The following is an 18357-nucleotide window of genomic DNA, read 5'->3' as shown; positions in this document are numbered from 1 at the left end:
TTATGACAGAACTCAGGTTTCATAGTGATACTTCCTAACCCCCCTGATTGTCATCCAGTTATAAAGCCCTTTTAATCCAGTTCAATAAACCAACATAAAACTGACACTACAAATCTGTTGAATGTGACTATATTTTCTTTTTAGTCCAACTGGAGAGTCTGACAGTTTGTCCCATGAAAGACATGGACATGATTTTTTCTATCCACATGCAGAAAAAAACAAACACAGCACAAGTCTTAAGCCTCAGGATAGTAACTTTTAACCAGCTTTTTGGACTAGTGTCAATTAAATTAACTGCATGTAGAAATATTGACAATGCAGCAGAACACAAAGTTGGGGAATCTCGTAAGTAAACATAATGCTAAAGTAGGCTAGGAGAGTTTTGGTGATTGGGCCTTGCCCATAGCAATGCATAAGGAGAGCAGTGACTGACTTGCGAAGCATTATCTTTTTCTGACAATCTTTTTCAATCAATGCAATTCTCTCCTTATGCATTGCTATGGGCAGGCCTCAATAAAGAGGCATTCTATTAGGTGAAGAACAATAGGTGCCTGCCATGCAATGCATGGAGAGCAGTGACTGACTTGCAAAGCAACTCAGTCACTGCTCTTCTAATGCATTGCTATGGGCAGACCCCAAGAAGCTGATAAATCGACTGGAGACAGAGCGACTGCTTCCCTTCCATCTTCCCCCCCTCCCTCTCTGCTCCTCCAGTCATTCACAGAATTCAACAGATATCAATGAAGAAATGTCTTCCGGACCAGAGTTTCTTAAATTTACAGATGGAATGAATCAACAGCTTCACCTCGGTTCGTCTCTCCTTAGCACTCACAAAGCAGACCTCACTACATTTAAGCAACCTGCCCCTGACTTTCCAGAGGATCCATCACTCTGCGTTTCTGAGGTCTGAGGCCGGGGACCAGATATCATCTTTACACCTGTCTCCATCCAGAATGTGTCTGGCCCCCGGGTACTGCAGAACAGGACATTACCTGTCCGAGTCACGATAAGAAAATTGACAAAAAACAGAAATATGAAATACAGCGGTCCTAATTCAAACCTCAGACTGATCCTCAGACTGATCCTCAGACTGATCCTCAGACTGATCCTCAGACTGCCTAAAGGAACATCAGACTGAAAAACTTTTTGCCTCCAATTCACTTAAAGTAGCTCTTTTAAATACCAGATCACTCTGTGGTAAAATTAATCAATGATTTCATCACCGAGTAATAATATTGATGTTTCTGACAGAAAAATGGTTGAATGACAATAATGACCAAATTGTACTAATTGAAACAGCGCCTCCTAACTACAATTTTTAAGTGAGAATAGAAAACATAAAAAAGGAGGAGGCGTGGCTTCTATATTTAAGAAAACCATAAATTGTAGTACAATCTCTTTGGGTCATTTCACCTCTTTTGAGTATCTTGGAATTCAGGTTAAAGGCTACAAAACAAACTTTGACACCAACTTTATACAAAACTCCAACATACGTGGAAAGTTTCTTTACTGATTGTGATTGTTTACTAATTGTTGGTAATTTCAATGTTCATGTGGATAAACCCCAAAACAGAGGGGCAAAAAAGCTTTAATATTTTAGAAAATTTTGGTTTAACACAACATGTCAAACAAGCAACACACACTGGACCTGGTTATCAGTAAGGGTGTGAATATTTCCAATGTCTCTGTAACTGATGTCGCACTGTCTGATCACTGCTGTTATCTATGAAAGTTATTTATTCTTTGACCAACTTGGACAAACAGCTACTGTCACAAAAACGTTCTTTCACAGAAAACAGCAGAAACATTTAATCAAATCTACTCTTCCTCCTCACCCTTAAGCTGTAATGATGTAGATAAGTTGGTAGATGATTTTCAGTCTAAAGTTTTATATATCATTGAATCTATTGCTTCAATTAAAGTAAAGGTTGTGTCTAGTGGGAAGAAATCTCCATGGAGAAAAGCACAAACAGTTCGATCTGCAAGACAACTCTGCCGCAGGGCAGAACGAAAATGGCGTAAAACTCAACTTCACGTTCATCATGACATCTATAAAGAAAGACTACGTAACTATCACTCAACACTAAAACATGCAAGGGAGGCTTTCTTTGCAGATGTCATAAACACAAACATTAACAATGCTGGAGCTTTATTTGCAACAGTTGACAGGCTCACAAACCCTCTTATGATGTTACCACCTGAACTCAATCTAATGTTGCCTGTAACAAGTTTTCCAGTTTTTTTTCAGAGAAAATTCAAAAAATCAGAGGATTGATCTGCACATCAACTCTAAAGCCAGAACCTTTGCTGTACAAAAAAAAAACAAATACAGAAAAAATGACCCAATTTCAACTACTTAATTATAAAACCTTAGAAGAAATTATAAGTTAATTAAGTTCAAGCTCCTGCTGTCTGGATGTCCTTCCCACACATTTCTTTAAGAAAGTCCTGCCTGTTATTGTTACTCATCTGATCCAAATAGTAACTCATCGCTTACATCAGGTGTTTTCCCCCAGGCTTTGAAAACAGAAGTTATTAAACCACTGCTAAAAAAGAAAAATCTGGACAAATCACTACTGCAGAATTACAGACTGATCTCTGACCTCTGACCTCCCTTTCATCAGCAAAGTTATTGAAAAAACTGTGTGTAAACAATTATATAGTTTCCTCATGATGACCAACTGCTTTGACTCTTTCCAATCTGGTTTTTGTGCTCATCAATCAATCAATTAATCAAATTTTATTTGTATAGCATATTTCAGCAGCAAGGCATTTCAAAGTGCTTTACATCATAAACACAAGAACATTACATTTCAAAAACAATTCTAAACAGGTGTGTTTTTAGTTGAGATTTAAAGGAAGTCAGGGTTTCTGCTGTTTTACAGTTTTCTGGAAGTTTGTTCCAGATTTTTGGTGCATAGATGCTGAAAGCTGCTTCTCCTCTCTTGGTTCTGGTTCTGGGGATGCAAAGCAGACCAGAACCAGAACCAGAACCTGAGAGTCTGGAAGGTTGATACAACAACAGCAGATCTTTGATGTATTGCGGTGCTAAACCGTTCAGTGATTTATAAACTAACAACAGTATTTTAAAGTCTATTCTTTGAGCTACAGGGAGCCAGTGGAGGGACTTTAAAACTGCTGTTATGTCTCTATCTTCCTGGTTTTAGTGAGAACAGGAGCAGCAGCTTCTGGATCAGCTGCAGCTGGAGGATTGATTTGTTGGACAGGCCTGTGAAGACGCTGTTGCAATAATCAATGCGACTAAAGATAAACGCATGGATGAGTTTCTCTAGATCTGGCTGAGACATTAGTCCTCTAATCCTGGAGATGTTCTTCAGGTGATAGAAGGCCGACTTTGTAACCGTCTTTATGTGGCTCTGAATGTTCAGATCTGAGTTCATTACTACTCCCAGGTTTCGGGCCTGATCGTTAGTTTTTAGTTGTAATAACTGAAGCTGTGCATTGACTCAAGATCGTTCCTTTTTAGGTCCAAAAATCATGACTTTAGTTTTGTTTCTGTTCATCTGGAGAAAGTTTTGGCACATCCACACATTTATCTGTTCTAAAGTTCTAAAGTCATGATTTTTGGACCTAAAAAGGAACGATCTTGAGTCAATGGACAGCTTCATTTATTACAACTAAAAACTAACGATCAGGCCCGAAATCTGGGAGTAGTGATGGACTCGGACCTGAACCTTCAGAGCCACATAAAGACGGTTACAAAGTCGGCCTTCTATCACCTGAAGAACATCTCCAGGATTTGAGGACTAATGTCTCAGCCAGATCTAGAGAAACTCATCCATGCGTTTATCTTTAGTCGCATTGATTATTGCAACAGCGTCTTCACAGGCCTGTCCAACAAATCAATCCTCCAGCTGCAGCTGATCCAGAAGCTGCTGCTCCTGTTCTCACTAAAACCAGGAAGATAGAGACATAACAGCAGTTTTAAAGTCCCTCCACTGGCTCCCTGTAGCTCAAAGAATAGATTTTAAAATACTGTTAGTTTATAAATCACTGAACGGTTTAGCACCACAATACATTAAAGATCTGCTGTTGTTGTATCAACCTTACAGACTCTCAGGTCTTCTGGTTCTGGTTCTGCTCTGCATCCCCAGAACCAGAACCAAGAGAGGAGAAGCAGCTTTCAGCATCTATGCACCAAAACTTTTGGAACAAACTTCCAGAAAACTGTAAAACAGCAGAAACCCTGACTTCCTTTAAATCTCAACTAAAAACACACCTGTTTAGAATTGTATTTGAAATGTAATATGGAACAATGTATTGTTTATTCCATGATGCATGACTTTGTGTTTTGTGTTCATGATGTAAAGCACTTTGAAATGCCTTGCTGCTGAAATAAATAAAATTTGATTTGATTTGATTTACATGGTCAGTTGACGACATTACTTTAGCCCCGCCCACTTCCCCACAGGAAGTCACCTGTTTTTTCTGCTGTTTGTCTTACTTTTACTGTATTAATTAGATGGATTTAATGCAGTGCAAATTGACATAAAATGATGATAAACTTTGTCATTGCTGGCTGCTGCCTGAGACCGTGTGGGCATGGCAAAATGGCAAATATTAGTCCCTCGCCATTTAATACGATTTTCTCTAAATCACACATGGATCATCCATGGATCAAACATATCCAGTTTGGAGCTAGTCCAAACTGGATATGTATGACCTTTGTTAACATCTACAGGGCCCAACAGCATTTAAATGTCATTTGACTCCGCTGCGCCCCCAAGGTCAATCCATCAGCTGTATCTCCTCGCTGCATCCACTGATCTGTACCAGATTTTTTTGTGCGTCTTTGGTGAACGCTGCCGAATGTATCAATATGATTGGTGGACGGGCGCGGAAACTGCGCGACAGCTTCTGCGGTGAATGGTGGGTGGCGGGCAGCCTGCAGTGCCGGAAGCCCCGGTGCGGTGCTTGGCTGCGAGGGCCGCATGACGCCGCTGTGCAGCTTTAATTCAGTTTGGTAACTCTTCATTTGACAGCTTCTGGCACTCGCTGACCTGTTGCTGCTGTCACTCATCTTTTCACAAATTATGATATTTGCATCATCATCCTCATCTTCTAAACAGCTCATTGCGTCTTAGAGCGCATTTTTAGGGTTGACTCAGTAGCGGTGTCCAAATAAACAGAAATAGGCAGAAGCATAAATAGCACTGGATAACTGAAAGTGCCCTGCTGCATTATTACCTAAACTGCTTTGTTGTGCTTCTATTATCCAGAGCTGTCACAGCTTACTCAAGACGTGTGCTCCCACCATAAGTTGTGATCCGAAACAAATTTGATGGCAGAAAAGATGTGACTGGATCTGTTTTACGTGTGAAGTCTCCAACACATCAGCCGAAGGTGTGTGTGTACATGTGTGTAATGCTGAGCCTCAGTGGATGACTCATCTCTGCGTTTCTATTAGCGGTGCATCAACCCCTAGAACCACAGTGCTGTCTGTGTGTGCATACTACAGCTGTAACCATGACAACCAAATTACACTGAACTAATCACTTTCATGTCAAAATTAGGAATCATCAGTGGCAGACCGTGCATTTGATACCTGGGCTTTCAATTTAATGCACCACTATATCCAGACAAGTGTACAAGTCACAAATACGACAGTAAACAAAAAGAATATATAATGAAGTCTGGTATTACAAAGGTTTGTTCAGCTCTGCCAACATCACATGTAATGCCCATGTTTTGCCTATCCCAAAGACGTACTATATAGCTTGTTCATTATATAGCTTGTTCATTATATAGCTTGTTCATTATATAGCTTGTTCATTATATAGCTTGTTCATTATATAGCTTGTTCATTATATAGCTTGTTCATTATATAGCTTGTTCATTATATAGCTTGTTCATTATATAGCTTGTTCATTATATAGCTTGTTCATTATATAGCTTGTTCATTATATAGCTTGTTCATTATATAGCTTGTTCATTATATAGCTTGTTCATTATATAGCTTGTTCATTATATAGCTTGTTCATTATATAGCTTGTTCATTATATAGCTTGTTCAAGTGAGTCTGATAGTGGACCTTTAAGAAAAAGTCAGTTGGATGTTGAATTTTTTCTGATATCAAATCAATTTCTCCATTTGTAGCCATTGCATTTCAAAAAATAAAAATATACTCACACAGATTACTATGAGCATCGCAGGAAGTGCCTCTTTGTTAGCTAAACTTTGGGGTTAATGATTTGCTCTGAAACCTCCTATTAGATAACTTAGGCCTTTAAGCAAGAGTTGGGAGGCGAATCTGAAAGCTAATTGGTGAAGATAACCATTCCACTACTCTATCGTTTAGTTCCAATAGGTGCAAAACGATATCTAAAGGCTCTGGACAGATTACGGTGCAGATCATTCATGCTGCACTAGTATGACTGCTGCTCTCTATGCAGCACTGACAGTTGTGTTCTGGCTACCCTGGTCTAAAAGAAATGGGACGAAGCATTCAACTCGCTTATCAAATCTGCTAACAGGTTTGGCCACTTCAATTTAATAGTGGTGTATTAAATTGAAGGCCCTCGTTGAATGGGCCAAGGCATTCAACTATCGCATCAAACCTGCTAATAGCTATTCAGACTGCGGAAAATTAAGGAATTTGTCCTGAGAAATGTGGGAAATCAATACACTTGACTGTGAATTTTCTGCAGGCAATGCTTGCAGAATCTGCACAGTTCACAGAATACACACAGTATGCCTGAGTATATATATCACAGTGCAGTGAAATTAGAAAATGAACACAACAGCTCAAGAGGAATTTGGGGATAAAACAGGAATGGTCACATCACTGGTCTGGAATCATTTTAGATAAACAAAAAAACTAATAAAATAAGACATTTTAAAATTCTCACATTTGATTAATAGATACAGAATGAACAAGATATTTCTGTTTGTAACCTGTATAAAAGTACCCGCAGGTTTAGGTGATTTCACATCAATTATAATAGGTGTGACAACAAAAAATCTAAATGATGAAAATGAACAGTGAGATGTTTCTCTAAATGTGAACACTTATATGATAACCAGGTTATTTCACAGTTTCCCCCATTTAACAATACAGCTGGAAAAAGTTTCAACAAGATTTAACATGGTGTCATTTCTTAACCACTTGAAAGATACTTACTGGATTCGTGGGATGAATTCATGAAGGCTGAGCCTGGACTTCTGCCCTGCATATGCTTCTGTTAAAGTGGGTCTTCTGAATCATCCATGAGTTGGACATCAAAAGGACAAACAGGTAGATTAAAAGGCCTCAATGTGGAGTTTACCTGTGGAATATGCACAAAAACATATTGAATCATTTTACAGCACTTACTGTGTCTTGCATTTAAGCAGCAGGCACTTAGTCAGCATTATAACAACTGTTGAAACCTTTGTAAGCTCTAACAACACAAAGATCGGCAAATGTGTAGATTAACCTGTTCTTTCCACTACTAAAAGCGGAAAGAACATCTTTCCAAGCAAACAGGAAACTGAACACAAGTTTGCAGTACAAAAGGTGTTAAATTTTCTTATTAAATCAATATGTATCAATCATTTAAAGGAAATGTGTCCAATAAAGTAAAATTCTACCTTTCTATCCAGAATACAAACACTACTATTATTAGGACCGCTATACGTGCTAACTGCTATTATAGGATGCAAAAAACAGATTTTTGTTATGCTGCCTGTACTATCATTTTTACAATTTTCATTTTCATCTTTAAAATTTTACTAAAATTGTCAGACTTCCCCAGGACAACTGTGGCTGCTCCATTCAGTCAATGACTGAATGGCGCTTAAAGCGCTTTGGGTTCAGTTCATTTATATAGCACCAAGTCATAACCATGTCATCTCACTGCACTTTACAAAAAAATAATTTAAATTCAATCATAAATGCATTCCAATTGATTCTAGTTGCCAATAACCAAATGCTCTATTGGTTATTCAAAGTAGTTTAAAAAGTTTCTAAGTAAACCCAGCAGTTTGTATTGACTTTCACTCTTGGATGAGCATGTAGGGACAACGGTCTGCTGAAAAAATTGTTTTCCTAGTTATTACATTCTACAAATCAAGTAATCCATGACACACATAAAGTGCTTCATGCAATAAATATGAATTACAACAAAAATCAACTTTTAACCTGGAGTTATGGTTAGATATGTTTTTTCATGCATCCACAATGCATGTCTAGTTTCAAACGTTGGAGATAAAATTGCAATTAACTGTTTTAATACAAATCATTCTTGATTTCACACTCACAGCATATCTCAGTAAATATACAAAGAAATTGGACTAATATGTATACAAATGTTTGATATGTATACAAACAAATTTACCTTGGTACATTTCATCACTAAACCCTGAACAACTTTTTTGTGATTTATGTTTGGTTTATTGCAAGATTCTAAATTGCAAAACAAGATGTACCTTGAAGCTAACTGGAGATCCCCCTGGTCCTCTGGCTCCACCTACTGCTAAAGTAATGATATGGTGAAGAGAAAGGATTCCTGGAAAATTGACAAACATTGACATCCTCAAAATAAATATATATCCTCCTTGAGGATATCAAAACATGCACAGATAGCCTAAGAGCAGGCTAAACTCTGGTCAGAACTACTTAATGCTCATATCTCGCTAAGGTTTTTCTATCTGGATCATCATGTCACCTTCATCCAGTATTTGCAGATAACTTACTCTGACTAGGTGCACACATTAACAGCCTCCTGCTCTGCTTACTAACTGTGTTGCCTTTATGGCACTAAACTGTCTTTTTAATATTTTTCACATTAAATAAAGTTAAATTTTTAGTTTATACTTATTTCCATAAAGTATTTTTGACAAATTACAAATAGAGTTGTTGACATCATTGACGACAAAATTTGAGATTTTAAACATATATACCAGTCCACATTTTATATTTTGTCAATCATGAACAGTCCAAGACAAAAACTGTAACAATGGGCAAAGTGACAGCCATTTACCCTTTTCACACAAGTTTATATAACATGGGGTCTGCAGCCTGGCTCTTTGGACCGTGAAGGTGGCAGATCCCTGATCTAAACTTTTTATTATATAATGCTGATGACACACCTCATTAACTCTACAAATAAACAAATTGTTTTTTTACATTCTAATTTCAATGTGACTTAGCAGAAATTCTGATCGCATCTCATAACACTGATTTACACATGGTCACATTCACCTAAACAACAACAACTGTTTGTTTTGGGGCTTTATCAGTTTCTTCAATTGTTTGAGCAATTTTTATATAACATATGGGGCACTTGAGAAAGATTTACCAAGTTGGGATATGTTATCTGTATATTACATACAACCAAAATTCCAGGACAAAAACCGCACTGGATCCAAGCTGTTACAATAGTTCTGAGTATAATCTGCTGCCCAACTGCTCCATCACCCTAATGCTAATGCTAATGACCTAATGACATGACACCCAAACTCATGTTAGGAAGAAATGCTGTAGCATCTTTTTTTTCTTCTACCGCTGCTAAAGTACCCAGAACTGGGAATCGGTCCTCTTTCTATTTCTCTACCACCTCCTCCTCTTCACACCAGCATTTCCCAAAATACCTTGCCCCTCCCATTCTGCAGAAGAGCAGGAAGTGCTGCCTGGCAACTGGGGGTCTAGCTGCCATGGTAACAGTTCACCTGAACACCTCCTCCCTAAACAAATAGCAAATGTGAGAAATAGAGATCGGGAGAGAGCAGAGGATTTAGAGGTAATTTCCCTGCTGGTCCTCCTGCTTTCAGATATGCAAAAATCTGATGTAACGTCAGTCCCTCTGTAACATGTTCATTTTAAGATGCCAAAAAATACGCAACAATTTACACATAGGCTTCCTGCTCTCCAAACTCACGCACACGCGCACGCATGCACACACACTGCTGTTCCAGATGTTCTTATATAAGAGGTCCCAGAATTCATTTTACTCATTTGTGACACAATTAAGTGAATATTTTATAAGTAATGAAAACCCAGAATTCAGTCTCTCAGAAACTAGGCATTTTTTAACACAAAAATTTATGTTATGGTCATGTCATTGCTTAGACCAGTGCTTCTCAAATAGTGGGGCGCGCCCCCTTTGGGGGGCGTGGTGCGATACCTGGGGGGGCGCGTGTGATCCTGGGGAACAGGCTTTTTTTTTTGGCTGTACTAGTATAAAGTGTAACTGCGCACAGTAGGCAGCAGTGGCGCTCTCATTGTTACTTCTGTCACGTTTGCGACAGTGCAACATTTTACGACTTACAAGACAACAGGTTTGCCTTGGTTAGCAGTGTTAAGTCAACAAAAAGCTCCGACTGCGTTCTGTCTATGGCTTCTGTTATTCAACATACCCCCAACATGAAAAAGTTTTTAACAGGGATGAAAAGAAAAGCGGAGAGAGACAAAGATAATGAGACAACAGAAAGTCAACCGAAAGCTAAGAAGAGGAAATACGACGAAGCGTATTTAGCGCTTGGCTTCACTGTGACTACAGTTGGAGAAGAGGAAAGACCGGTGTGTTTGCTGTCTAAAAATGCTCGCAGCGGACAGCATGAAGCCAAATAAATTAGCGCGTCACTTAAATACGTTACATTCCAATCACGGCGGTAAGCCGCTAGAGTTTTTTCAGCGAAAACGTGCTGAATATTGCCAACAGTCATCCCGCTTTGTGAAGGCTACTTCAGTAAACCATCGAGCGCTGCTAGCATCATATAAGGTGGCGTACCAAATTGCGCAGTGCAAAAAGCCCCACACCATAGCAGAGGAGCTGATACTGCCTGCAGTAGACCTGGATAGTCACGGTGGGGAGTGGGGGCGCGAATAGTTTTCTTCTTGATATGGGGGGCGTAACGGAAAATAATTGAGAAGCACTGGCTTAGACCAAGAGTGCCCAAAGTCAGTCCTTGAGGGCCAGCATCCTGCATGTCTTAGTTTGCTCCCTTTTCAGCACGTCAATGTTCTTCTTAGACCTTCTAACAAGCCATCATTGAATCCACATGCATTAAACCAGGTAGAGAACTAAAACATGCAGAATGCCGGCCCTCGAGAACTGACTTTGGGCACCCTTGGCTTAGACAATCATGGTGAAGCCTGATGATTTGACAGTTTTCTACACTGTAACAAATGTTTGTAAAAACTACAATAAGGTGGCTGGGTTTTGAAAATAAAGCTCTTTACTGTGATCCGAAATGAGAATGGAAAGTATATAGGATTTGATCGGACCGCATCCTATATGCGGTTATAGCATATAGGATCCGATCATGCTATAACCGTGCAGAAATTTACAGCGGTACTATAAATTTTATATGTACAGTTGCATTGTGGGATGCTTACTGGCTGGAGAAGTTAACGGGCTAGAGGGGCTGTGAACAGCCCTCTAGCCATTCATGCATCATTGTTTACCTGGTGAAACAATAGCTTTCACTGGGTAAGTAATTAAAATTTGCAGGTGGTTATATTCTGGTCTTTCTTATTTTTATAATGTACAGCGTTTTTTGTCACTGACTGTGTGTAACGGGTTTTGTTTGCTGAGGAGCAAACATAATCCACATTTTGACTGATCTGAATCCCACATCGAGTGCTGGATCACCTACTGTCTGTTTGACCTTTCTCCAAGCCAGTTCCCAGTTGCCCAAAAGAAGCATGTCCTTGATGAATACTGGATTTCAAAAAAGTGTTCAGTACATCCAAAGCTCTCTCTGCTTCCCCATCGATTGTATGATTGTGCCATAAACGGTGTCCAGTCATCTCTTAAATCTGTCATATCCAGAACGTGAGACCATAAAAAAGTACATCCATCAATCTAGGAATACAGGTACAGGGAATATCTACTACTTATTTTCACTTGTGGGAGCAGGCTTCCTTTTGTTGGTGAAAATTGGGTTCCTTGAGTCCTGTGTTGATCACAGGGGGCTCAACCAGATAATCAAAAAATAAACCCCCTTTACTTCATCTTCTCTGCTTTTGAACCAGTCCATGTCTATCAAATATGCCAGGGAGTTGAGTGGAAGACTGCCTTTCAGACCCCACTGTGTGAAATGCACCTGGAGTTTTTCAAAATCTCATCAATGATATCCTCTGTTTACATTGATGACATTTTGACCCACAGGAAACACACCCACCTCGTCCTTCAATGCCTCTTGGAAAAAAGATTATCTGACAGCACAAAAATGTGAGTTCCACAAACTATCAACTATCTTTTTGAGCTACATTTTTAGGGCAAACAGGTATGCACAAACCAAACCTTTTCAGGACTGGCTGGATTGGCACATTTCCAACAACCATAAACAATTACAATGTTTTCTGAGATTTACAAAGTTCTACCACTGTTTCACTGTTTCAGGAACTACAGCCAAACAGCAGCACCCCTTACATCTCTCACTTCAACCAAGATCAGCTACATCTGGACCCTGGATGCCAACAAAGGTTTCCTTGAACTCAAGAAAACATTCTCTGAAGTGCCAGTCCTTGTTCAGCCCAACCCCCACCTTTAGTTTATTTCTGAGGTGGAGGATTCTGACTTGGGGGGGGATGAAGCTGTGCTGTCACAAAGATCTCCTCTAGATAACTAATTATACTGAACAAAAATAAAATTGCCCCATTTTAAATATTGCTGCCATGTGGAGTTAACAACTGTAGATGAGCATTTGCTGACATTTTATTGTACAAAAATAACATTTCTCTTGATTTGTGTATAATTTTTAATCGCACTTGCTGTCAGGGAGCATCACTCTGAGTTGTTTTTTGTGCATGGGTGAAGCATGTCCAGTGGGTGATCAGACAAAATTAGCAACAACTGGACAATCCCTGGACTGGGACAATAAAAGGCCACCCCTGAATGTCAAATTTTGTCACAAGTCATAATGCCTCAAATGTTGCAAATTATGCAGGAGTGTGACATTGGCAAGTTGGATGCAGGAATGTTCACCAGAGCAGTAGGTGGACGGCTCAATGTCCATTATTGGACTATAGGCCATTTAAGAGTTCGTTTTCCACAGACTTGCATGACTTCAAGTTGTTTTCTCACAGAAAGCAAATACAATGTGGGTAATTGTTAACTTCTCACCAGACTCCAAGGATAAAACCCTGGCTCTCGTCCTTCCACCCATCTGTTCTGTTGGAGTTGTCACATGGGAAATCAAAGGCATCATCACTGAAGCTCAACCGAATGAACCTGATCCTAGTACTGGCCTCCCTAACAAGATTTACTTTCCCTCCTGAATCTGTGGCTGACTCATTCGCTGGGTTCACTCAGTAAAATTCTCTTTCCACCCTGAAGTCAGTCAAACCATCACCCTCATCAACTGGAAGTTCTAGTGGTCATCCATCCATAAAGACATCAAAGAATATGTCCCTGCTTGTCACAATGAAACTGGCAATCAACCATTTTCTGGACTCCTTCAATTTTTCATGAATGATGTCCTCTGTTTACACTGATGCCTTTTTTTCATCCTAATCTCAAGGTTGTTTGTATGAGACCAAACAACCTTGGTTTCATTTTACTATTTTGACTTTGTTACTGGATTACCTCCATACCTTCAAAATAAAGGAAGCCAGGAGGCTGTGAGCCGCGCACACACAAGCATATTTAGCTTGTTTCTGACAAGGATCAGTACATTTCTGTAGTTAGTTCTGGAAGGACTGGGAGAAGACTGAGGAGCTCAATTCTTTTCACAGAAAATCTTTACAGATTATCTGTCAAAATATAGTGACAGGTTTAACAAATATGTGAAAAACATCTTTTTTTAGAATACACTACTCTTGTGGTAGATTACCATTGTTTTCTTTTTATTAAACAAATTAACACATGACTAACCCTTTCCTGCTCCAGAAACACAATAAAATAGAAATCAAAATTGATTATTAATATGAACTCAGTTTACTTACTGGAACCATACTGATAGGTTAAAAAATTTCTAACATTGGCAGTCACCAGTGTCGATGCTGATATTTCAGACATCACTAACTACCGAGCAAACTAATAAAATTGCAATACTATTACTCAATATTCAATTCAATTTACATTGCGTCATTTCACAAGTGTCATCACAAGGAACTCTACAAAAACATAATTTCAGTCCACACATATATTCTAATTCATCCTAGCTGTCACACAGTAGGAAGGGTAAAAGCACACCTTTTACCCAGCCACGTCCCGAGCTCCACTGGGACGTGGCTGGGGTAAACCTGTGGGGTCTAAAGGATTGTGTCTTTTAAGATCAAAGGAGGCAAAATAATCAGAATAGGAACAGAAAAATGTAATCTGCAAAGTATGTGGAAGAGCGAAAACACAAGCAATATGTTTTACCGCCTTAAACTAAGTTTGGACTTGAATACCAGAAATTCTAAGCGATATTGCTGACTACAAGCTCCAGTCACAGCTAACTTGTGTTAACACAATTACTTATTAAAGTTATTGCATATTTTTCACTTATTTATTTAAGTGTGATTTAATCAGGTAGTTATCATTGAGCTTAAGCTGCTTGCCTGTCATTGCCAATGTTGTTTTTTTGCATATAAAAATGCTAAAAAAAAATAAAAAATAAAAAAAGGGGGAAAATGTATTTTCTGCAGGTAAAAATAACACTGTTGAAGTTCTCCTTGTCTCCAGACAAAGCACTGCACAACTTGTGATGAGAAACACAAACAAAACATTGAATGCTGCAGGTACAAAGGGGTTCAGTTTGATATTTTGTTATTAATGATGGGAATAAAGGTTTAATGTACAGTTAGAAGTTGGTGATGTGTTTTATTTTTTAAAACTTTCATGTTGAGGTACTATAAAAAGTGGCATTTGATAATTATGAGAAAAACACATAGACATAAGTACACATAAGCGTGTCTTACATGGATGGAGGGAGGTTAGAACGTTTGGTAGCACTTTATCTGATAGGATGTGCATAAGACTGATATGACACTCTCATAAATATGACATGAACATGAAGGAGGCTTTATGAATGTCTATGACTGTTGTCATGAACTGCCAACTTCGCTGTATGTTATGACACTTTAATCCAAACTTTTAATGGACTTTCAATACAACTTTTATAGCAACTTTGCATTAAAAGTGTCATTATTTACCAAATGACACGTCATGACCACAGTCAGATATTCATAAAGACTCCTTCATGTTCATCCCCATCAAATACAGTGTTCCCAAAAGTTTATATCTAGGGACATGGTCAATGGGGGGAGAGGGGAATTACTATGATTAAATCAAAAACAAAGATTGTTGAAAAAATAAAATACAAGAACTAGCATAACAAGAAATATGGAAAAACTAATAAGAAATAATCATTATTGAAATTATTTCAAACTAAATGCCCAAACACCAGTGGTCCATAACAAAAGGACAGTAAACGTCTGTCCACGGGGCTTAATGTGTTATTTTCAGTACATTTCTCCAAAATATCCTGGCTTACCAAATATTACATCCAATATTTGGATGTAATATTTGGTAAGCTGTCCCTTGCCATTCTGATATTGTACACATTTGTATTCCAAATATTATTACAATTCAATGTATTGTGTAGCTGAAATACAATAACAGATATCTAGATAGTTCTTTGCCATTCCAACACAATAATAATATGATGGCTAGAAAATGTGCTGCAGATGCGTAGAAATTATTTTTGCTCAATTGAAGCTAATTTAACTTTAGAATGGTTGTCCTTTAAGAAAGTGAACCAGGTCTTAAAGCTTTGTGAGGTCGCTGATAGATTTTCTATGGGAATTGTCCCCTATCCCTCGCATGTTGCTGCTACCATTATGCATCATCTTGGTGATGGAGTGTTTAGATTGATGTTCAGAATTTATACTGAGACTGATTTACACAGTTATTCAGTATCTGAATGCTATTGATAGCATTGAATTTTAAATGGGGGTATTGAAGTAATACCATGTATCATATGGTTCCATATCACATTATGTACTATGTTGTCTGGGTTTACTTGTCCCATTAAAATATATTTAAATTTATAGTTTTAACATGACTAATGTTTACAGATTCATGTGGGTGGAGACATTTTTGTAAGGGACATAATACAAAGCAGTCAATTAAATGAATTTGGAAATTTACATTTTTATACATCAGAATTAGCTTTATTGGCCAAGACTGTGTGCACAAAGTATTTGACTTCACTTTTACACACTCGCAACATACAGACATTAAGTCGTAATATACGCTTTAGAGGAAATAAAGCAAAAGACAGAAACAATATGTACATATTGCATAACTATGAAAAGAATAATAGTTATTAGTCTTTTCATAAACATACCATGATATAAGGGTTTGATAGGAGTTGATATCAGAAATTATTAATTTGTTTGTTTTAAATGTCTGAAATACTGTCAAACTGGTGATGTGACATTTTTTGTGTTATGCACAATTTCCTCTCATGCTGTTGCACTCCTTTTCTACATTCACTCTAACCCATTCATTTTATTTTTAAACAGCAATTTTGTGATGAAACAAAATGTTAGTTAGTCAGTGAATTGTTGCTAGTTTACCGATTAATGCAAAATAATTATAATATGATTATAACACATAATAATAAAGTATTAATCTGTATTAAGTATTAATCAAGGATGTCACCAACCTTGATTAGCTGTCTGTGAGAGGTTGAGTGAAGAATGCCCTTCCTTGGCCTACATCTCCCAGAGTGCTGTGTGGTTCTGGATGCAGTTTACTGAAATTAGAACATTCCATTGGACATGCTTTCTGATCACGTGTCTATTGCAATATACATTATCAATTTACTGCCCGGTCCTAAATGGGACATGCATAATAGATGTATAAACAATGGTTTCAGAAATTGGTCAGTAAAAACCTGGAAACAGGCTTTAAGTAAATATTAAAGACTTTGTGCTTGTGTATTAGATTCTTAGGAACCTCAGTCATATATACATGTGTAACCTACACTGTCTCCTTGAAGAAGTGAGCTGGTAGTTGCACATCCTACTGATGTTAGACTGCGATCGATTACATGTTGGCTTATAATCAGCTCTAAGCCATCAAAAGAGTTAATTGCTGCCATCAGTTAGCTGCATGCTTGCACTGTAGATTCTGGTGGATAACCTTTGGCTGTCAGTTGTTAGATGCATTCGAGTTAGCTGGTGTCTCCACGGAAAGTTCCCAGAGCGTGTTGCAACAGCAAACATCCTGTCCTGTTACCCGGTTAATAGCTGCTAAGTTACTTGATGTGCCAAGAAAAAGCTTCTGTCCTTTAGCTAGCTGTAGCTTTTCTGTGCACGTCAACACATTTGGTCTGTGGTCGCAGTCTAAAATGTCATTGCTTCGAACAGTGGTGAAAACAAACATTTAATTAACTAGCGAAGCATATCGCAGAACCGCCACACGCATTCACGCTCGCTCTCCCTCTTGGAGCCCGCACAGCACAGTACCGTGAGTTTCAGCGGAGCTCAGGTCGCTTCCTATCGGATGCGGTCACCGCCGAGGTTCGGTGCACGATACCCCCGCCCCCCAACTCTCCGCCAGCGCAGAATCCTATATTCCTTAAGGTGGCCACGGAAAGGTGTAAAGCTAGTTGGCAGGATGCGTTGAACCTCCTACCATTTCACCTCCTCCATATTTACAGTCTTCGTTCCTTCTGCCTCGCGCTCTCTCTCTCTCCCACCAACAACAACATTATTGACGTCCTCCCTCCCCCTGCCACGTGACCAGTCTGCTGGTGTTAAAAATAGACTTGATGCAAACCAATGGAGGAAGACAGACAGGCCCGCAGACAGGCAGAGACAGACAGAGAGAGACAGACAGGCAGAGACAGACAGAGAGAGACAGGCAGAGAGAGACAGGCAGGCCCGCAGACAGGCAGAGACAGACAGACAGACAGAGAGAGACAGAGAGAGACAGACAGAGAGATACAGGCAGGCCCGCAGACAGGCAGAGACAGACAGACAGACAGACAGAGAGAGACAGACAGAGAGAGACAGGCAGGCCCGCAGACAGGCAGAGACAGACAGAGAGAGACAGACAGACAGAGACAGACAGAGAGCGACAGACAGAGAGAGACAGGCAGAGAGAGACAGGCAGGCCCGCAGACAGGCAGAGACAGACAGGCAGAGACAGACAGAGAGAGACAGGCAGAGAGAGACAGGCAGGCCCGCAGACAGGCAGAGACAGACAGAGAGAGACAGGCAGGCCCGCAGACAGGCAGAGACAGACAGAGAGAGACAGACAGACAGAGAGAGACAGACAGACAGAGAGAGACAGGCAGGCCCGCAGACAGGCAGAGACAGACAGAGAGAGACAGACAGACAGAGAGAGACAGACAGGCAGAGACAGACAGAGAGAGACAGGCAGGCCCGCAGACAGGCAGAGACAGACAGAGAGA

At 39.3% G+C, this 18357-nt stretch overlaps 1 protein-coding gene across 3 annotated transcripts in view; it reads right to left on the bottom strand.

Moving 5' to 3' along the window:
* hdac5 (histone deacetylase 5) overlaps positions 1-17652 on the bottom strand; it is a 75270-nt gene extending 57618 nt beyond the window's left edge. For 2 of the 3 annotated variants that reach the window (XM_055024500.1, XM_055024501.1), the window contains exons 1-4: positions 17408-17652; positions 16603-16692; positions 8428-8507; positions 7142-7286 (exon numbers count right to left, since the gene is read on the bottom strand). Coding sequence is in view for 1 of the 3 variants with exons in the window: in XM_055024503.1 (XP_054880478.1) it covers positions 7142-7193 (52 nt within the window). In the remaining 2 variants the exon portion in view is untranslated. The remainder of the gene's footprint in view (positions 1-7141; positions 7287-8427; positions 8508-16602; positions 16693-17407) is intronic. The other variant, XM_055024503.1, reaches the window with a different exon arrangement.
* Between the last annotated feature and the right edge of the window lie 705 nt (positions 17653-18357).

Source organism: Poeciliopsis prolifica, unplaced genomic scaffold (assembly GCF_027474105.1).
Source record: "Poeciliopsis prolifica strain line A6 unplaced genomic scaffold, Auburn_PproV2 SCAFFOLD121, whole genome shotgun sequence".
Classification (NCBI taxonomy): Eukaryota; Metazoa; Chordata; class Actinopteri; order Cyprinodontiformes; family Poeciliidae; genus Poeciliopsis; species Poeciliopsis prolifica.
This window is presented reverse-complemented; position numbering and strand designations above follow the sequence as displayed.